The sequence below is a fragment of the Phascolarctos cinereus genome, unplaced genomic scaffold (assembly GCF_003287225.1).
Source record: "Phascolarctos cinereus isolate Bilbo 61053 unplaced genomic scaffold, phaCin_HiC Scaffold_726;HRSCAF=1367, whole genome shotgun sequence".
Classification (NCBI taxonomy): domain Eukaryota; kingdom Metazoa; phylum Chordata; class Mammalia; order Diprotodontia; family Phascolarctidae; genus Phascolarctos; species Phascolarctos cinereus.
The window spans coordinates 373,916,679-373,937,687 of NW_027556098.1; the positions used below are offsets into that span (position 1 = coordinate 373,916,679).

Here is a 21,009-nt window from a genome sequence, read left to right on the forward strand (position 1 = left end):
TGTATATTCTGAGATGAGATTTCCCCCTGAGGACTATTTTAATGTGCCTCACAAGTTTTGAAATGCAGTTTCATTATTATTTTTCTCTTTCATATAAGTTATTGTTTCTTTGATTTGTTCTCCAAAGCATTCATTATTCAGGATGTCATCAAATCTTCATTTAAGTCTAGCTTTGTGTTCTCTGTAGCAATTATTTTTTTTCTGCATGATGGCCTGTAAAGGATATGTTTAGTATTTCTGCTTTTTTAAGAAAAAAATTTTTTTTACACTATGTAAAGTTTCTTTGTACCTTGATACATGGTCTGTTTTGTTGAGATGCTCTTAGGTGTTTTTAAATGTTCCTATGCAGAAGACAGCTTCAATTTTTCAGCTTTAAATCCAACAATTTCTTCAGTTCTATATTTTCTTTTTTCCTCTTCAAGACTTCTTTTCTCCAGGCTAAACACCCCTAATTCCTTCAAGTCCAGTTTTCCCACCACTGCTGTGATTGCCCCCCTCTGGACATTTCCTGTAATGTGCATTCAGAATTGCACTCAGCACTTCAAATGTGGTGTGACCAGGTATAGGACAGTGGGACAATCACCCTTCACTTTCTGAACGTTCTAGTTATAGCCTGTAGAATCATTTTTTTTTAAAGATCTAAGCTATGCTCTTCTATGCTTTAGGGTCCTTTCTATCAGGTCCCTTCCAGTTTAGCCAGCAAAATTTTGAGTGAGCACTTTTGGATGGGAGTGGGAGGGAGACGAGGGCGTGATGAGCACCAGGGAGAGGAGAGTGAGTGATGTACCCTCTAAAGTTCCTTCCAACTCCAAGATTCTATTACTTATGTGCAGAATAGCCAGTATTGGCAGCTTTCTGAAGCTACTTAGAGGGCAAAGAGCTGGAACCTTTTTGGAGACAGACAGATAGGACCGGAACACAGGGGGAGGGCGGACGGAGGAAAAGCACGGAGGAGGAGGGATCTATCTAGTTGTCGTTTATGTAAAAATAACGCAGGCGGTGCCCAGAAAGGGATACGGCGTTTGGACATCCGGTTGCCGGATGGTGCTTTCATTCATTCATTCCCCATCTCCTGCTGTGTTCAAGGTTCTTTGCTAGGCACCAGGGGACAGGCAAAGGAGGGAGGGATACAGACAGCCGTGACACTTATTCTCAGCCCCGGGCACTTGGAGATCCGCTCTACCGAGGTCTCCCTATCTGGGGTGAGGATTGCCCAGAGAGGCCGCAGTTCCCAAGGGGGAGGGACAGAGGAGGGGCAAGGGCACGCTGTCTGGGCGGCTCCCTCGTGGGGAGGGTGTTCGGGAGGTCGGGCTGAGGCCGGGGCGGAGTCGCTCCTAGCTCCCTGCTGACTGTTTCTCCTTGCCTCTTCTCTTTCCTAGGTTCTCTGGAGACGGAAACCTGGGGTTGGGGCTGGGGCTGAGATTGGGGCTGTGCCTGCCAGTCTAGGAAAGCGGCGGCTGCAACCTCTCCTAGCCACAGCGCGGAGGGGCTCGGGCGGCAGGTATGTGAGGAGGCCAGGGAAAGAGGGATGGGAGGGAAAGGAGAGGGAGGTAAAAGGAGGGGAGCAGAGAAGCCTGTGGTGAGCAGAGGAGGGGATCGCAGCTGGATTTGAGTGTGCCCACTAGGGCCAGTAGCCCTGAGGGGTCAAGAAGGAGGTGAGTGGTGCACATCTGGGGAGGCCGTGAGCGAAGACCGAAGGAAAAAAATCACTGGATAAAGCTGAGGGTAGGAGAATGAGTTTAAGAAGTAGGAGGTGGGGATCGAGAGAGCCGTGACATTTATTTTCAGCCCGTGCTCTTGGAGAGAGAGATCCTCTCTACCGAGGTCTCCCCAGCTTCACAGAGCACACAGCTGGAGAATGAGTAAGAAAGAAACGGGGTCAGGGGCTTTAAGGGATCTGAGCTTTGCTGATACTTTAGCAAAGCTCGGGGCAGCGGCGGGATGGGAGGTAGGGGGTGGAGAAAGAAGATTGGACACTGCCTCTTAGCTACCCCTAGAAACAGCCAAACCCTTAACACCGGGGGATCCGCTCCTCTGAAAGGAGTCTTTCAGGAAATGGAGAAATAAAGGCCTAGATATATGGAATCCTTAATATTCATAAATTCATAGACATTTATGTCAGAGCTGTGGGGACCCTTAGTACAGAGGAGGATAGGACACAGGTTTAGCAAGGAAAGAGGACCCAAACTTGTCCATCCTTATTTTATGGTTGAGAAAATGGAAGGCCAGAGAGATGAAGTCACACAGCCAGTTAATCCAACGGACAACTTAATACACTTCTGTATGTACAGGACGCTATTGTAGGTGCCCATACTCAGAAGGCCTAGGAGGGCCTTGTGCCTACCCCCAGGGGACCAGGGAAGTGTGAAGAAGTCTCCCAGGAGAAGCTCTGGTATTTCTGAGTTATACATCCTAAAGGGTGCAGAAAGGCCCTGGGATCTTTTTCCTAGAACAAGATGGAAAAAGCTCCTGGATGGAGTGTGGAGGGTGGGAGTGGGGGATGTGAGAAATGACTGGGAAGTGAGTGTGACTAGTAGAGATGTAAAGAAATTATAGCCTCAAGGTTCTTGGAGTAGGACGTATTTCACTTCACTAAGCTTCTATGTTTCCTTGGGCCCTTTGTGGCTTGGCTCAGAACACTGTGTCCTGGCTCAGAGAAGAGATAGGGGACAGAGCATCCTTTCTTCGCTGGGACTAATGCCAACTTCATGATACCTTGGCCAGGGATGCTACTTCTCTCTGTTTCCCTCATCTGTTTTCTCCTCTTTGGCTCTGTTGTGTATGTCTTATGTCCCTATAGGAGACTGAATTTTGGGGAGCTCTTACAGGCTGGTCATGAGCTCCCTAGAGAAAAAAGACCAGATTCTATTTTTGTCCCTCATGTGCTGTGTGATCCTGAGCAGCTCTGTTGGTCTCTCTGTGCCTGAGCTTCCTTATCTTTAAAGTAAGAGTAACCAACTTCTTGGAGTATGCTGTAATTAGGAATTGAGGGATTGTTATTATTCAACTTTTAGCTGTCTGAAATCATTAGAGAAATAATAATTCACATTTATATGCATTCATAACAGCAGGAAATTTTAAAAATTTTCTATTTGGTTTTAGAATGCATTGTGGGATTTACTTTTTTAAAAGCATAGCAGACTTAATAGGGTTCAGCATGTAGGTGAGCCAGATGTTTGGCGGCAGGAGAAAGCCAGCCAGGCATTAAATTCTCTTTGCCATTTATATTCCACAGAGTGTCTAATCATAATGCAGATAATTGAGAATTGACTGGATAACTAGTTCCTCTTTTCTATCTCCCAAGAAATGCATCTTACTCATTAACCACTATATATCCCCCCTGGGGCCCTGGACACCCCCTTTCACAGACCTGCCCTCTTCATGTATTCCCATGTGCAGAAGCCGTATTTACACCCTGCCCCCCAAGGGCTTACCTCATTAGATGCCTTACATACCTCCATCAGGGGCCCCTGTGTCTTTGCCAGGGCCTTGTGGAGGGGCCCCTTGGACTCACCCCCCCCCCCAGGGACCTTGTGTGTGGTTCAGGTAGACTGCAGACAGAGATTATAGGAGTAGAGTGGGGATCGAGATGGAGAACAAGACTTAAGCTAGGTACAGAATCCATCAGGAAGAAAGGATACCTGGAGAATCTGGACAGTGATGAGTGGTAGAGGGAGGGTTTGAAAGTAACATTGGGGAACAAGGAGTAGGTTAACTCTTCCTCCTGGCTCTGGAGAGGGTGCCAAGAGATGGGGTGTTTTTTAGAGAAAGCTAGGTTTCAGTGAGCACCAGGAGATGGAAGGAATGTAAGAGGAAGAGGTCTGGCTAAATGAAAGTTTGTTAACTATAGAGGAGGGTTCCAGAGAGTACAGTAGAAAGCGAAGACAGAAAAGGAAACGGATTGTGGAGGGCTAGGATTGAGTTCACCTTTAGGGGTGAGATCCTCAGGCTGGGAGATGCATTTTGGGACAGCAGGTTACACTTCTGGGAGAAGGACACGATGGCCATTGGACTGTGGGGGTGACAGCTAGGGGGCTGGGCTGGGAAGGGAAGTCAAGAACTCCCTCTCCATGTTGGTGCCTGGGTCAAAGTTCTGGCCATCCCATGCTGCCTTCATGCATATGTGCCCCGTGTATGAAGTACCCCAGAAGGGCCAATATTGGAGCCTTCCCACAGACAGCCACAGCATTATCAGGGCATACTAATGACATTGTTAAACTTTACTTTAAAGGGTAAGATAAGCCTTTTATGGGTACATGGAGTGGAACATTCAGGACCTCAAAAAAGCAACAAAGGCATTTTTCAGGAAGAGAAGAGAAATGATTAACTCAATAGGTCAAGCATGGTTTGTCTGTGTCTGCCAGAGTTGAACTATAAGGTGCCCAGAACAGGGTCATAGTCAGGTCACCCAGCACTTAACAAGTTAGTAGCTTGGACTGAGCAGTGGCCTTAACACAGTCCCCAAATCATAAAGTCAAAGGTGTTTCCCCATTTAGCCAAGTGAATAGGAATGGTATCCAAGAATCTGGATTTTCTGCTTGGAGACGAGCAAACCCCTTTCATTTGGTTGTTGTTCAGTTGTGTCCAACTCTTCATGACCCCATTGGGGGTTTTTTCTTGGCAGAGATGCTGGAGTGCTTCACCATTTCCTTCTCCAGCTCATTTTGCAGATGAGGAAACTGAGGCAAATAGGGTGAAGTGACTTGCCCAGGGTCACACAGCTAGAAAGTATCTGAGGCCAGATTTGAACTCATGTCTTCCTGACTCCAGGCCTGGCACTTTGTGTACCACACCACCTACCTGCCCTTCATTTTACAGATGAGGAAACTGAGACACAGAGCTGTTAAATGATTTCTCCAGAGTCACAGAGCTAGCAAGTGTCTGAGATGGATTTTGAACCTCTGTCTTCCTGATTCCCAAGTTCCTGTGCCCTCTCCACTACACCAAGCTAACTACCATCATGTAAGTAGTGGCATGAGTACTGGATTTGGAGTCAAAGGACCTGGCTTTGAGCCCTGGTTTTGCCACTTTATTATCTATGTTTGTGGAATTAATCTACTGACAAGTATTTATTAAGTATCTACTACCAGCCAAGCACTGGGAATACAAAGATTAAAAGCAAAACCAAAAAGTTTCTGCCCTCAAAGAGTTGATAAGGGAATGTGACAAAGGCTAGAGTTCAATGAGGACTTGGGTTTGAATCCTGTCTCTGCCATTTGCCACCTGTGTTATTTCAGACAAAGTCACTTCCCCTCTCTGGGTCTCACTTTCTTCATCTTTAAAATGAAGGGGCCTGGACAAGCTGATTTCTGAGATCCCTTTTAGCATCTAAGTCAATGGTTCATCCTTCCAGAGATGTTGACAACCGTAATAGAACCCTCAGTTTCTAAGAGGAACATGGCCAAAGTGTGTGATTCCATAACAGTATTCCCTACTGCCTGGCTGCCTATTGGTCAGAGTGGATTTGGGCAGTGCAGAATGGTTTTTACATCAGCTCCTGCCGAACTAGAAGGGCAGACTCGCATCTGCCCACTCCCCACAACATCATACTATCTGTGCCAGTATGGGAGAGGTTATCTGGAACATCCATTATTTTTGATTACCATACCTCCCCCTCTGGGCTGGATCATTGTCTGGGCCCCTGTTTGTGAGCTGGCTTCTGCCTTGGGGTCTACACATAGGCTTCTGCTAATTTTCAAGGCTGTGGGAATCTCAGAGGACTTTTTGAATGGATCCAATGAGCTCTAGACAGTGAACAGTGCAATTATTTAGCAGTTGAGAGATACACTTGACGACAGTGTCTTTAGGAAGTCAAAACCTTGACAACAGCTCAGGCAAACTTCCACCTCCAACCTCCCCCATATCTCCAAGGGTTTCCTTTGGACCAAGGTGAGACTCTCCAGGAATCAGAGTTCTCAGTATTCTTTGAGGCCACAAGACCCTAGGGGATCAGTTGGTACTCCAAGGCTTACTAGAGACTTAAGTCCTTGGGGAGAATTGAATCACTTAAAATAGCTCCAACACAACCCTCTCTAGGGTTTTGGTATTGAGATTTGATGCCTATCCCATTTGGAAGGCTCTAGGTTACAGGAGAAAGCATGCTCTGGTTATAGGCACAGGGCTCAAATTCATGTCATGGCTGAGTATTTTTGTCTGTGTCAAATGAGGGGGTTATCAACACAATTATCAAGTGATTCCAAAAGCCTGAGGGTGAAGCCTGCTACCCACCTTGGGACAGAGGGGATGGATTCATGATGCAGAATGGACAAACATTTTTGGATATGGAAAATATGGGAATTGTTTTTGCTTGATTATACCTATTACAAGAGTTTTCTTTTTTTCCCATTGGGGTTTGGGAGACAAAGAGAAAAAAATGCTTGATAATTGAAAAAAAATGTAAAACTGAGGGGATCTGGACAGGATGACCTAAGTTCTGCTTTTGTTACAAATTTACTCCCGTTTGCATGAGTAGATTGGAGAACACTTCTATTTTCCTAATATCCTGTCAAAAGAGTTTTGGATTGAGAGAGAGCCTGGAGGCCTGAGAACTGGGATTGTCCTTGCTTTTGACTGCTGGGTGATTTGGGGTAAGTCTACTTCTTTGGATCTCAGTTTCTTTATCTGTACGTTAAGACAATATCTATAAATGGCATCTGCCTCCCCTGACCTCTTTCTGATGTGAGGAGAAAAGGTGTGAAACTTTTTTAGGGGAACTTCCAGAGGCCAGTAGAGTGGGGATGGGAACTTCTAGGCTGATCCCTCCTTTACCTAAAGATGAGTAATGGGAGGCAGGTAGTAGGACTGTCCTCAGCCCCACCCTTTGGTGACATCACACAGGACATCTCTGATCCCTGTAAACCCTACCTGTAGCAATCTCACCTGTCTTGTAGCAGTGGAGCATCCTGGGAAGTTGCCTGTTCCCCTAGCAGAGATCATCTGCCCTGGGCTTGAGAGAACCCTCCCCTTACCCCCAGGTGACCTTGGCATGCTTTGAAAGCTTTATCAGCATCGAAGGGTGGGACATTGGGCCGGTGTATTTAATATATTAATTGCATGGCCCAGATGGGCAAGGGTAGCCAGGGCTCAGCAGTCAGACTTGTTGGAGCAGGTTCCAGAGAGGCATCCAGATGCTTCCCCCACCATGCCCATCACCCCATGTCAGGTGTCCATTCCTTATGACCTCCTTTCTACCAAGTCAGTGTTCATTTCACCAGCATCTAGAGATGGGACATGATTTTGAAAAACAGATTCTGGTTGGAAGGACATCCACTATGAAATGGAGCCCCATTAAAGATCTGAAGACTTTCAACACCAGAGCCTCTCCTTCCTGAATAGCCTAGGCTCTCCCTGTTCTCTTGGGCTTTTTCCTGGGAGAGGAGGGGGAGGGAGGAGATCCTGAGATGTTTACTGAGGCCCAGGGAGATGGGGGCTTAAGGAGGTGCGTGATCCTTGAAGGCTGCTGGGAAATTGTGTGTGTGTGTGTATGTGTGTGTGTGTGTGTGTGTGTGTGTGTGTGTTGGGGGGTTTTCTGTGGAGCTTAAGGGTTAAATTCGTAGGTTTGTGAGCTAGAATCTAGCCTAAGTACCTCATTTTACAAAGAAAAAAAACAAGGCCCCGAGGGAGGAAGTAGCTGCCCAAACTTCCACATTTAGTAAGAATTAGTAACTAGCAGAGTTAGGAGATGAAGAACCCAAGGCAGATAGATGGTATAAGAAGATAAAAAAAAAAAGACTAACTTGTAGTCACATTGCATCAGTCACAGGAGCTGAGGACAGAGCCCTGTCCTAGGGCTGAGCCCACTGTGGGGGTTGACAGAGGAATGAGCAAAAGTCCTGGATCTCAGAGAGCTGGGGGACAGAACAGATACTTCAGAAATGGCTTAATGTTTTTAAAGCAACACTAAAAGTCATCCAAAGTAATAAGAGCAAACTAGGCCCTTCAGGGCTTGGGATGAGGAAGCCAAGTTTTCTAGAGGGAGAGACTTGTCAATCTCAGAGCACGGAAGATGGATGGAGACAAAGGATGTTGAAACCAGAGAAAAAGGGTGTGGAGTCAGGGGAATGTTGGGTTTGGATTCTAGCTACCGCCCCTGCTGTCTGAGTGACCATGGGCCAATAGCCTTAACCTGTTTCTTAATTTCCTTTATTTGTAAAATAGGGGTCATTGTTACACTACTCATTCATCACAGGATGCATGAGTAAAGAAAAGGCCCAGTTCACCTGGCAGGGCTTTAGAAATGTGAATTGTGTTTTTGTCATCTGCACCATCATGATTATGGGGTCTGTTTTCTTGTCTTTGGCTCTGCTGTTGTGTTCTCTGGGCCTCAGTTTCCTCTTCAGTAAAATGAAAGGGTTGGGCTGGAATAGATGCTATTTGAGATAGCTTAAAAGTCTGCTTCTGGGAAGCTCTCCTGCTGATCCTATGAGCTCTGGAGGCTTTACTGTTTTTTAAATTTAAAAAAAAAATTTTTTTTCCATATGCTTTTGAGTTGAAAATTTTTCTCCCTTTTCTCCTCCTCACCCTCCCCAAGATGGCACACAATCTGATATACATGCATTTACATACCCATTAAACATATTTTCAAATTACTGATGTTGTAAGTAAAAATTAAAACCAATAGGAGGAACCATCAGAAAGATGAAACAAAACTCAACAGAAGGTAAAAATAAGTGAGAGTGATTCGACTTCCATAGTTCTTTCTTTGGATGTGGACAGCATTTTCCATCCCGAGGCCTCTGGAGATGTCTTAGATCCTTGTAATGCTGAGAAGGGTTCAGTTTAACATTCTTAGTCATTGCATAACGTGGCTGCTATTGTGTACAAAGTCCTCTTGGTTCTGCTCACTTCACTCAGCATCAGACCATATAAGTCTTTCCAGGTTTTTCTGAAGTCAGCCTGTTCATCATTTCTTATAGCACAATAGTATTCCATTACATTCATATACCACAACTTGCTCAGCCATTCCCCAATTGATGGGCATCCTCTCAATTTCCAATTCTTTGCCACCACAAAAAGAGCTGCTATGAATATTTTTGTACATGTGGGTCCTTTTCCCATTTGTTTGATCTCTTTGGGATATAGCCCTAGAAGTGCTATTGCTGGATCAAAGGGTATGCACATTTTTTGTAGCCCTTTGGGCATAGTTCCAAATTGTTCTCCAAAATGGTTCATTTCACAACTCCACCAACAATGTATTAGTTCCAATTTTCCCACATCTCTCCAACATTTATCATTTTCCTGTTTTGTCATGTTGGCCAATCTGATAGGTGTGATGTGGTACCTCAGAGTTGTTTTGATTTGCATTTCTCTAATCAATAATGATTTAGAGCATTTTTTCATATGACTATAGATGGCTTTAATTTCTTCATCTGAGAACTGTCTGTTCATATCCTTTGACCATTTATCAATTGGGGAATGGCTTGTGTTCTTATAAATTTGTCTTAATTCTCTATATATTTTAGAAATGAGGCCTTTATCAGAGAGACTGGTTGTAAAAATTCTTTCCCAATTTTCTACCTTCCTTCTAATCTTAGTTGCTTTGTTTGTGCAAAAACTTTTCAATTTAATGTAATCAAAATTATCCATTTTGCTTTTCATAATGTTCTCTATCTCCTGTTTGGTCATGAATTCTTCTGTTCTCCATAGATCTGATAGGTAAACTATTCCTTGTTCTCCCAGTTTACTTATGGTATCAGCCTTTATATCTAAGTCTGAACCCATTTTGACTTTATTTTGGTATATGGTGTGAGATTTGGGTCTATGCCTAGTTTCTGCCATACTCTTTTCCAGTTTTCCCAGCAGTTTTTTTCAAAGAGTGGGTTCTTATCCCAGAAGCTGGGGTCTTTGGGTTTATCAAATAATAGATTACTATAGTCATTGACTACTGTGTCTTGCATATTTAACCTATTCCACTGATCCACCTCCCTATTTCTTAGCCAGTACCAAGCAGTTTTGATGATTGCTGCTTTATAATACAATTTAAGATCTGGAATTGCTAGGCCACCTTCCCCTGCATTTCTTTTCATTAGTTCCTTTGATATTCTGGACCTTTTGTTTTTCCAACTGAATCTTGTTATTATTTTTTCTAACTCTATAAAATAATTTTTGGTAGTTTGATTGGTATGGCACTGAATAAGTAAATTAGCTTAGGTAGGATTGTCATTTTTATTATATTAGCTCGGCCTACCCATGAGCAACTGATGTTTTTCCAATTATTTAGATCTGATTTTATTTGTGTGAAAAGTGTTTTGTAATTGTGTTCATAGAGTTCCTGGGTTTGTTTCGGAGGTAGACTCCTAAATATTTTATAATGTCTACAGTAAGTTTAAATGGGATTTCTCTTTCTATCTCTTGCTGTTGGGCTTTGTTGGTAATATATAGAAATGCTGATGATTTATGTGGGTTTATTTTATAGCCTGCAACTTTGCTAAAGTTGTTTATTATTTCAAGTAGTTTTTTACTTGATTCTCTAGGATTCTCTAAGTATATCATCATGTCATCTGCAAAGAGTGATAGCTTTGTTTCTTCTTTGCCTATTCTAATGCCTTCAATTTCTTTTTCTTCTCTTATTGCTAAAGCTAAGGTTTCCAGTACAATATTGAATAACAGTGGTGATAATGGACATCCTTGTTTCACCCCGATCTTATTGGAAATGCTTCTAGCCTGTCCCCATTACATATAATGCTTGCTGAAGGTTTTAGATATATGCTATTTATTATTTTAAGGAAGACTCCATTTATACCTATGCTTTCTAGTGTTTTTAATAGGAATGGGTGTTGTATTTTATCAAAAGCTTTTTCTGCATCTATTGAGATGATCATGTGGTTTCTGTTGGTTTTGTTGTTGATATGCTCAATGATGCTGATAGTTTTCCTAATATTGAACCAACCCTGCATTCCTGGTATAAATCCTACCTGGTCATAGTGTATTATTCTTGTGATAAGTTGCTGCAATCTACTTGCTAGTATTTTGTTTAAAATTTTTGCATCTATATTCATTAGAGAAATTGGTCTATAATTTTCTTTCTCTATTTTGACTCTTCCTGGTTTAGGTATCAACACCATATTTGTATCATAAAAAGAATTTGGTAAGACTCCTTCTTCACCTATTTTCCCAAATAGTCTATATAGTATTGGAATTAATTGTTCTTTAAATGTTTGATAGAATTCGCATGTAAATCCATCTGGCCCTGGAGATTTTTTCCTAGGGAGTTCATCAATGGCTTGTTCAATTTCTTTTTCTGAGATGGATGGGGTTATTTAAGTATTTTACTTCCTCTTCGTTAATCTGGGCAATTTATATTTTTGTAAATATGTATCCATTTCACTAAGATTGTCAAATTTGTTGGCATATAGTTGGGCAAAATAATTCCTAATTATTGTTTTAATTTCCTCTTCCTTGGTGGTAGCTTCCCTTTTCATTCTTGATACTAGTAATTTGGTTTTCTTCTTTTTTTTTTTAATTAAATTAACCAAAGGCTTATCTATTTTATTGTTTTTTCATAAAACCAGCTCTTAGTTTTATTATTAGTTCAATAGTTTTCTTAATTTCAATTTTATTAATTTTTCCTTTGGTTTTTCAATATTTCTAATTTAGTGTTTAGTTGTGAGGATTTTTAATTTGTTCTTTTTCTAGTTTTTTTAGTTGTATGCCCAATTCATTAATCTCCTCTTTTTCTATTTTATTTATGTAAGCATTTAGAGATATAAAACTTCCCCTAAGAACTGCTTTCAGCTGCATCCCATAGGTTTTGGTATGTTGTCTCATTATTGTCATTCTCTTGAATGAAATTATTGATTGTTTCTATGATTTGTTGTTTGACCCAATCATTTTTTAGGATTAGATTATTTAGTTTCCAATTATTTTTTAGTCTATCTTTCCATGGCCCTTTATTACATATAATTTTTTATTGCATCATGATCTGAAAAGGATGCATTTAATATTTCTGCCTTTCTGCATTGGATTGTGAGGTTTTTATGCCCTAGTAATGGTCAATTTTTGTGTATGTGCCATGTACTGAAGAGAAAAAAGTATATTCCTTTCTATCCCCATTCAGTTTTCTCCAGAGGTCTATCATACCTAACTTTTCTAATGTTCTATTCACCTCCTTAACTTCTTTCTTGTTTATTTTGTGGTTAGACTTATCTAGTGCTGAGAGGGGGAGGTTCAGGTCCCCCACTAGTATAGTTTTGCTGTCTATTTCTTCCTGTAACTCCCTGAACTTCTCCTGTAAGAATTTGGATGCTATACCATTTGGTGCATATATATTTAGTAATGATATTACTTCATTGTCTATGGTGCCTTTTAGCAGGATGTAGTTTCCTTCCTTATCTCTTTTGATTAGATCTATTTTTGCTTTTGCTTTGTCTGAGATCAGGATTGCTACCCCTGCTTTTTTTACTTCAGCTGACGCATAATATATTCTGCTCCAGCCTTTTACCTTTACCCTGTATGTGTCACTCTTTTTCAAATGTGTTTCCTGTAAACAACATATTGTAGGATTATGGTTTTTAATCCATTCTGCAATCCTTTTCCGTTTTATGGGAGAGTTCATCCCATTCACATTCACAGTTATGATTACTATCTGTGTCTTTTTCTCCATCCTTTCCCCCCATTTATGCTTTTCTTTCTCCTTTTTCCTTTCTCCCCTTCACTAGTGTTTTGCTTTTGATCGCAGCCTCCTTCAGTCCCTTCCCCCTTTTATTATCCCTTTCCCTTTTCTTCCCCTTTAGTCTTACTGCTGCTTCCCTCCCTTTCCTCCCCTCCCTTTTCTTTCCCCTTTTCCCTCCTACTGTCTATAGGGCAAGTTAGATTTCTTTACCTAACTGATTATGTTATGCCCTTCTTGAGCCTAATCTGATGAGAGTAAGGTTCAAACAATGCTCCCCCCCCTTCTTTCTGCTGCTAATAGGATTTTGTGTCTTTTCCTGTAATGTAATTTACCCTTGTCTGCCTCCTCCTTTCTCAGTACCTTTCTAAGATCAGATTGATCCACTTATTTGGATCCATTTAACCCACTTGATTAGATTTTTTTTTATCATTACATCAAAGTCAACTAATATCCACCCTCTTTATGTATACTCCTTTAACAAGGTGTAATAACAATACAGTTCTCAAGGGTTGCAAGTCTCATATTCCCTTGTAGGGGTTTAAACAGCCCCCCCCTTATTAACAACATATTGTATCCTTCTGTCCCATTTACCTTTTTAAGTCCTTCTTGAGTCCTGTACTTGAAGATCAAATTTTTTGTTGAGCTCTGGTCTTTTTATCAGGAAAGTTTGGAAGTCTCCTATTTCGTGAATATCCACCTCCTCCCTTGAAAAATGATGCTCATTTTTGCTGGGTAATTGATCCTTGGCTGCATTCCAAGCTCCTTTGCCTTACAGAATATCATGTTCCATGCCCTGGGTCTTTTAATGTAGAAGCTCCTGTGTAATCCTGTGGTTCCATGATATTTAAATTCTTTCTTTCTGGCTGCTTGCAGCACCTTCTCTTTCATCTGGTAATTTTGGAATTTTGCTATTATATTTCTTGGCATTGTCAATTTGGGATCTCTTTCAGGTGGTGATCGGTGGATTCTTTCTATGGTTATTTTCCCTTCTGGTTCTAGGACTTCTGGGCAGTTTTCCTTTATGATTTCCTGAAAGATACTGTCCAGGCTCTTTTTTTCATCATGATTTTCAGGTAGTCCAATAATTTTTAAATTGTCTCTCCTGAGTCGATTTTCCAGGTCGGTTGTTTTACTGATGAGGTATTTTACATTTTCATCTATTTTTTCATTTTTTTGTTTCTGTTTGACTGATTCTTGCTCTCTCATAGAGACATTAGTTTCCATTTGTCCAATTCTAGTTTTTAACAGATTGTTTTCTTCTGTTAGTTTTTGTACTTCCTTTCTTCAACTGGCCAATTGTGTTTATTAGGGACTGTTTTCTTCAGTGTACTCTTCTGTTAGTTTTTGTCCTTCCTTCTTCAATTGGCCAATTGTGTTTTTTAGGGACTTGTTTTCTTCAGTGTATTTTTTTTCCAACTGGCCAATTGTATTTTTGAAGGACTCTTTTACCTCTCTCATTTGACTATTAAAATCCTTCTTGAGCTCTTCTAAGAAGGCTTTTTGGGCTTCAGACCAGTTCATATTCCCTTTTGTTGTTGCAGATGTGGGTTTGTTGACAATGTTGTCCTCTTCAGAATTTCTGTCTTGATCTTCACTCTTCTCATAATATGAATCTATGGTACATTTCTTTTTACTCATGGTGTTTCTTTATTCCCTGGCCTTTAAAGAGATTGAGCTCTCCTGCTGGGGAACAGAGGGTACTGACCCAAGCTTCTTGTGTTGGGAGCCTAGGTCTTGGTCACTGGCTTTGCGTTCTGGGGCCTCTTATGCTGGGAATTGGAGGCTGTAGGTTTCTGGCAGCTTACCTTGTGTTGGGCTGGAATCAGCAAGGCTGGAACTTTCAGGCAATTCTAGGTTGCCTGCTTTTCCTTTCCTTTAGCTTTCTTCAGCTCCTTTTAGATGGGTGCTGCAGGATGTTTATCTGCCTGGGGCCCCCTGCAGTGTTGTCTCCCTCGTTTCTGCTAATGCACCGGGAGATTCCTTTGCAGTGGATTGCTGAGACTCCTGGTGGTTTTCTGAGCTGGTTTCCACCGGTTCCCCCCCCCCCCTCACTGAGGCACTCGGAGGTCCAGGTGTTGGTGTTTCCCTGCTCTACCACCTGGGCTTCAGGATCTCTTCACAATTGGGGGCTTCAGGGCTCCTACAGCTCACCTGGTGTTGGGTTGGAATCAGCAAGGTCGGGGCTTTAGGAAGCCTTTAGGTTGTTTTCTTCACCTCCTTTCAGATGAATGCCACAGGGTACTTATCTGCCTGGGGCCCCTTGTTTTTGCTGAGGCACTGGGAGACCCATTTGCTGGGCTACTGCACTGCTGCTCCTTGTCTTTCTTCTAGTTCAGGTGTTCCAGGGTTTTTTTTTCTTCTGGTGTGATATTTTCTGGGTTTTCAGAGGTTGATAGGGGAGAGTGACAGCGACTACCTTTTCACTGCGCCATCTTGGCTCCCGGAAGCGGAAGTCCGCTTTTTAAATTTGTTAAATGAAGGGTTGGGCTAAGTAGTTGCAAAGATATCTTCCAATCACTGCATTCTATTTTCTAACATTCTGTCCTAAGGTCTCCTCCAGCTCTGACATTCTGTGTTCTAAGGGCCCTCCCAGCTCTCACATTCTGTGTTCTAAGGGCCCTCCCAGCTCTGACATTCTGGGTTCTAAGGGCCCTCCGAGTTCTGACATTCTGTGTCCTAAGGTCTCCTCCAGCTCTGATATTCTGTGTTCTAAGGGCCCTCCCAGCTCTGACATTCTCTGTTCTAAGGGTCGTCCCAGCTCTGACATCCTGTATTCTAAGGGCCCTCTCAGCTCTCACATTCTGGGTTCTAAGGGCCCTCCCAGCTCTGACCTTCTTGTTCTAAGGATCCTCCCAGCTCTGACAGTCTGTGTTCTAAGGGCCCTCCCAGCCCTGACATCCTGTGTTCTAAGGGCCCTCCCAGCTCTGACATCCTGTGTTCTAAGGGCCCTCCCAGCTCTGACAGCCTGTGTTCTAAGGGCCCTCCCAGCTCTCACATTCTGTGTTCTAAGATCCCTCCCAGCTCTGACATCCTGTGTTCTAAGGATCCTCCCAGCTCTGACATTCTGTGTTCTAAGATCCCTCCCAGCTCTGACATCCTATGTTCTAAGGATCCTCCCAGCTCTGACATTCTGTGTTCTAAGGGCCCTCCCAGCTCTGACATCCTGGGTTCTAAGGGCCCTCCCAGCTCTGATATCCTGTGTTCTAAGGATCCTCCCAGCTCTGACATCCTGTGTTCTAAGGGCCCTCCCAGCTCTGACATTCTGGGTTCTAAGGGCCCTCTGAGTTCTGACATTCTGTGTCCTAAGGTCTCCTCCAGCTCTGATATTCTGTGTTCTAAGGGCCCTCCCAGCTCTGACATTCTCTGTTCTAAGGGTCGTCCCAGCTCTGACATCCTGTATTCTAAGGGCCCTCTCAGCTCTCACATTCTGGGTTCTAAGGGCCCTCCCAGCTCTGATATCCTATGTTCTAAGGATCCTCCCAGCTCTGACATCCTGTGTTCTAAGGGCCCTCCCAGCTCTCACATTCTGTGTTCTAAGATCCCTCCCAGCTCTGACATCCTGTGTTCTAAGGATCCTCCCAGCTCTGACATCCTGTGTCTAAGGGCCCTCCCAGCTCTGACATCCTGTGTTCTAAGCCCTCTCCCATCTCTGAGGTTCTAAGGTCTGTTCCATCTCTGACATCCCGTGATCTGAGGTCTCTAACAGTTCCACCACTGTTGTCCTGAGGGGCCGCCTTGCTGTAATGTATGATTTTTGTGATTGGTGGAGAGGAGAGGGCAGGATGTTCCACTGAAAGGGAATGAAATTGGGAAGGAAAAGTGACAGGTGTAGTGAGTGTGAGTTAGAGAGTAGATAACAAATTGTAATATTTGTAGGAAGTTAGTTGGGAGGAGGCCCCTCCCTACCTAATGGCTGAATACAAAAAAAGAGTGGGGATGCTTAAGAACAGACAGCATCCCTAATTCTGTGTACCATAGGGGAAGATTCAGAATACAGAAGAGAGAGGTGTAGGTTCTTAGGCGGGGTGACTGTAGGATGGTGACACAATGGTCTAGACTGGGAATTTGGCAGGGGGATACACTGATTTGGGGAAGACGACTGTTCTTTGATTTTGGACATATTGCCTCTGATAGGGCTGGAATAGACGGCTACTTCAGAGGCATCGATAGAGGTAATAATTGAGAGAAGACATAGTATAGAGACAGAAGGAAGAGCGGATGCCAGAGGATGAAAGGAGGAAGAAGGGAAGTCAAAGGAAGGAAACAGAAGGGACAGCAGAGAAAGAGGCAGGAGAAGTTCCTGTAGGACAGTGTGAATTTAAGGACAGGTTACAGGCAGTGCCAGACGATGAAGACGGATGGATGAAGTTGTGCTAACCCTTGTTAAGCCTTCTTCCACCAAGCTTTTGTGGAGGCTGTCCATGTAACCAGAATGCTCTGCCTCCTCCTTTCTTGGGATCCCTAGCTCCCTTCAAGGCTCAGGTCACGTCTACTTTCTATGAAGCCTTTTCCAATCTTCTGCCTCTTCCCCCAGATTGTTAGTGTTCTTTCCCCAATCCCCAAAATTACAGTGTTGGAGCTAGAGGATCTCAGTTGGAATCCCACCTTTGCTGACTGTCTGTGTGACTTTTGACAAGTCTTTAAACCTCTTAGGGTTTTAAACTTCCTCTGTAAAAAGAGGAGGATTGAATCAGATGGCCTCTTAAGATGCCTTATGGTCTCTAAATCTGTGGGTCCTTGGACTCACCGCTGTATCATTCCTTCAGTAGAGTATAAGCTTTTTGAGGGCAGGAACTATTCCCTTTTTGTCTTGGGCTCTACCCAATGCCAAGCACAGTGCCTGGCACACAGTAGGCACTTAAATGCTTATTGGCTGTCTGACTGAAGAAGCTTGTTGGATTTGGCATCTGTGAGATCCTTGGTTTTTGAGAGAGCTCTCTGCCATTAGTGGGCATTTAGCAAATGCTCGTTGGCTGTTTGATTGGAGAGGCCGTAGGACTGGGAGATGGGGAGGTCCTTGGCCTTCAAGAGAGCTCTTTCACTAAAATGGTCAGGTCAACCTGCCCGAAGGTACGTGACCTACAGAGGGAGTGACCATAGAGGAAATGGACCACTCTCTTTTGTGTAATACACTGAGCACTTCCCAGGCTATTGTGCTTTGTAAACTTTGAAGTGGCACAGAAACAGAGGCTATTTTCATGATTGTTCTATTTGTTCATTTTCCACAGCTCTCTGCCCTCAGCCCCTACCATGGCCACAGCCGTAGCCCAGAAGCTCAGCCGCTTCTTCCCCAGTGTCCGGCAGCTGGGGCAGATGCCCAGGCTCCTGGGGGAGCTGGCATCCCCCTTGCCAGACAGTACTGTGGGCCGGGCTGAGGTGCCTCGCCTCTTCTGGAAGCCATATATCTACTCAGGCTACCGGCCCCTACATCGCACCTGGCGTTTCTACTTCCTGAGCCTTTTCCAAAAGCACAATGAGGCTGTCAACGTCTGGACCCACCTGGTGGCTGCCCTGGTGCTGCTCCTGCGCCTGGCCTACTTTGCGGGCACCGTGGACTTTGTGGGCGACCCCCACGCCCAGCCCCTCTTCCTCATTGTCCTTGCTTCCATCACCTATCTGCTGTTCAGTGCCCTGGCCCACCTTCTCCAGGCCAAGTCTGAGTTCTGGCATTACAGCTTCTTCTTCCTGGACTACGTGGGTGTGGCCGTGTATCAGTTTGGCAGTGCCCTGGCCCATTTCTACTACGCCATTGAGCCCGCATGGCATGCTCGCGTGGCGGCCATCTTCCTGCCCGCCGCTGCCTTCCTTGCCTGGCTGTCTTGCGCTGGCTCCTGCTATACCAAGTACCGCCAGTTGCCGGGGCTGCTGGGCCGACTTTGCCAGGAGGTGCCCTCAGGATTGGCCTACGCATTGGACATCAGCCCGGTGGTGCACCGCATCTATGTGGCCCAGGCCCTGGGCCAGGAGGACCCTGCCGTGCTCTATCATAAGTGTCAAGTGGCTTTTTTTCTTCTGGCAGCCGCCTTCTTCTCAGCTTGCTCCCCTGAGAGGTGGTTCCCTGGAAAGTGCCACATCTTTGGGCAGGGTCACCAACTGTTCCATGTCTTCCTGGTGCTGTGCACACTGGCCCAGCTGGAAGCCGTGGCCCTGGACTATGAGGCCCGACGGTCCATCTATGAAGGGCTCCACCACCGTGCCCCCCACAACTTCTCTGCCCTCTTCCTCCTGACTGTGATCTGTAGTGTCCTCACTGCCCTCTTCCTCAGCCACCGTGTGAAGCGGGAGCTCAGCTGCAAAGAAGACTGAAGGGGCAATGAGGGGGTGCTGGGTAGGGAGGGTGGAGGGGCCTCGGTGGGCCCAGCTCAAGAGCAAAGCGAGGAGAGCAATCAGACTACCGTAGAAGCCCCAGTAAAGTTGTTTGTATCTGGCCATTGGTGAATCCAAGTACCCTCCCCCCCCTCAGTGCCCTTCTTCTCCCAGTTCCAGAGGGGTGGGGGAGGATAGTAGATCTGGGCTGTGATAGGAAGATGGAATATGAAGCTTTAGGATGATAGGATATTTCTTTGTCTCCAGACTGGCAGACCACTCCCCCTTTCTACCCTGTCCTGTATGCATTCCTCACCCATCTCTCCTTCCATGGAGCTAGAAGAAATAGACTGGTAGGAGAGGTGAATGTGTTTGACTTGATCACTAGTAGGCATGGTCATGATCCCCTCCTTTCTCTGAAGTTACTTTGGGTACAATGGATGTGGCATGTGCTCCTGTCCTTTGGGCAAAAGGGGCATGCATCTGGGTGTCAGATTGGGTCAGAGGCAAAGCCCAGGGCTCTGAGGTTGACTGGAAGGTGAAGACAATGGAGCCACAGATGGATTTGAGAGTGGGGAAAGGAGGTTCTAGGGTGGTCTCAAGACTCAGCAATCCTCAGTGGTAGAGAGAAATGGGGAAAGAGATTTTAGGATGTTCTTGGGATTGAGGTCTTACACTCACTGGGACAGGGTACCAAAGCTTCCTTCTCTCCCAGCAAAGCTGGTGGGCACTTTTCAGCCACAGAAGGGTGCCTCAGGAGGTAGTCTGAAGTGAACAGAGGAACCAGAAGTTGAGTTGGAGGGCTACATAATAGCAGTACTGTTTCCTTCCCGGTGGACACCCTCCCTAGTCCCTACCCTTTGTTGTGTGAACATGGGGGAGGTAGAATTTTTTGTTTCCTTTCCCACTCAGAACCTATCCTTTTTATCCAAAGGTGTTTTCCTTCTTTGGGCTCTAGGCCAAAACCTAGATGAAAACTTAAAGGATAGGTCTGGCTGGCCTAGCCCACCTCTCCTAGCTGTCATGGGTCTCTCTTTCCTGGACCCTGGAGTTACCCGGTCTATCTCTCAGATGATCTCTGCTCAGGTCTTGCCATTCTGGGCTGAATTAGGCTTGACTTCTCCCTGAGCTGGGGGTAGTGGGGGTGGGGAATAGAAATCCTCTAATCCACCTTCTTCATTTAATGAGGAAACTGAGGCCAGAGATGAGAACATACCTGCCCAAAGTCACATGGCAATTTAGTGATATAACTAAGGTTAAAACTCAGGTTCTCTGATCCCCTTTCACTATACTGTGCTACAGCTGTCTGCTTGCTCTTCTTCCAGGGAGAGTCTCAGATCTTTTCAATGAGGCCCTGAGGACTGAGCTGAGGGAGGTACTTGGGGCATAATGCTGTCCTTGGGGGTCAGGGGAGACCCGATGCTACTGCTGCTACGTGTAGGAAAGTGTGTGAGTGGGCTGGGTAGAGATCCAGGCCCTTCATCTTAAGAAAACTGTCCTGATTGCAACTTCCTGCCTCCTGTCCTCTGGCCACAGCCCCACAGAGAGGTCCAGGAGGTTCGAGGGAGGAAGGAAGCCTAAGTCAGCCTTTCCTGAGACACTGGTCTGGCTGGGCAGCATGGGGCAGGGCTTCTTCTTTCGTGATTTTCCGGGCCGGTTGCCTGGACTGAAATGGGCCTTAATAAATATTAACTGAATTTGAATCTGTTGCCTGGCTGACCAGAGCCTTTGTCTGGGGAGGAACACAGTGTTCCTGGTCTGAGCCCAGAGCCCGGCTGGACACTGCAGAGCCCACAGCTCAGTTGACACGACCCGGGCTGGGATGTGAGGCAGGGGTCCAAGCCCGGGGTCTGCTCGTGGAGCGGGCCGTGGGGGCTGCAGGAGAGTAGTCCAGAGGAAGTAATGTCGAAGACTGAGCCATCACAGTCTGCTCGGCATCCAAATCTGGGACGCTGCGGGGGCGGGGCCAACAGGAGGGGGAGGGGGGGTCCAGCGACGGGGGCGGGGCCTGGCCAAACCTCGCCCACAGGCCCGCCTGGCACTGGCCGGGAGAAGGGGGATCCAGAGTGGGTGGACGCCCGTCCAAGAGGCTT

General features: G+C 45.1%; 1 protein-coding gene across 5 annotated transcripts; it reads left to right on the top strand.

Annotated features, from left to right (window-relative positions):
• Nucleotides 1–1,016: 1,016 nt before the first annotated feature.
• Nucleotides 1,017–20,619, top strand: PAQR7 (progestin and adipoQ receptor family member 7). 5 transcript variants are annotated; one of them, XM_078145583.1, is made up of 5 exons: nucleotides 1,113–1,202; nucleotides 1,380–1,501; nucleotides 4,819–4,962; nucleotides 6,473–6,587; nucleotides 17,839–20,619. In XM_078145583.1, exon 5 carries the CDS (start codon nucleotides 17,861–17,863, stop codon nucleotides 18,914–18,916), a length of 1,056 nt encoding a protein of 351 aa, XP_078001709.1. In that variant the 5' UTR covers nucleotides 1,113–1,202; nucleotides 1,380–1,501; nucleotides 4,819–4,962; nucleotides 6,473–6,587; nucleotides 17,839–17,860; the 3' UTR covers nucleotides 18,917–20,619. The 5 variants fall into 5 exon arrangements, with proteins under 5 accessions (XP_020838818.1, XP_078001709.1, XP_020838825.1 ...); XM_078145582.1 differs by lacking the exon at nucleotides 1,113–1,202 and having other exon boundaries at nucleotides 1,307–1,501; XM_020983159.2 differs by lacking the exons at nucleotides 1,113–1,202; nucleotides 4,819–4,962; nucleotides 6,473–6,587 and adding an exon at nucleotides 1,017–1,086.
• Nucleotides 20,620–21,009: the final 390 nt, after the last annotated feature.

Excerpts from the sequence above, each read along its gene's own strand:
- PAQR7 (XM_020983159.2), top strand. The coding sequence starts at position 1,042 with ATGGTGCTTTCATTCATTCATTCCCCATCTCCTGCTGTGTTCAAG. Across the intron at positions 1,087-1,379 it reads CATCTCCTGCTGTGTTCAAG|GTTCTCTGGAGACGGAAACC; the intron begins GTTCTTTGCTAG and ends TCTCTTTCCTAG. Across the intron at positions 1,502-17,838 it reads CGGAGGGGCTCGGGCGGCAG|CTCTCTGCCCTCAGCCCCTA; the intron begins GTATGTGAGGAG and ends CATTTTCCACAG.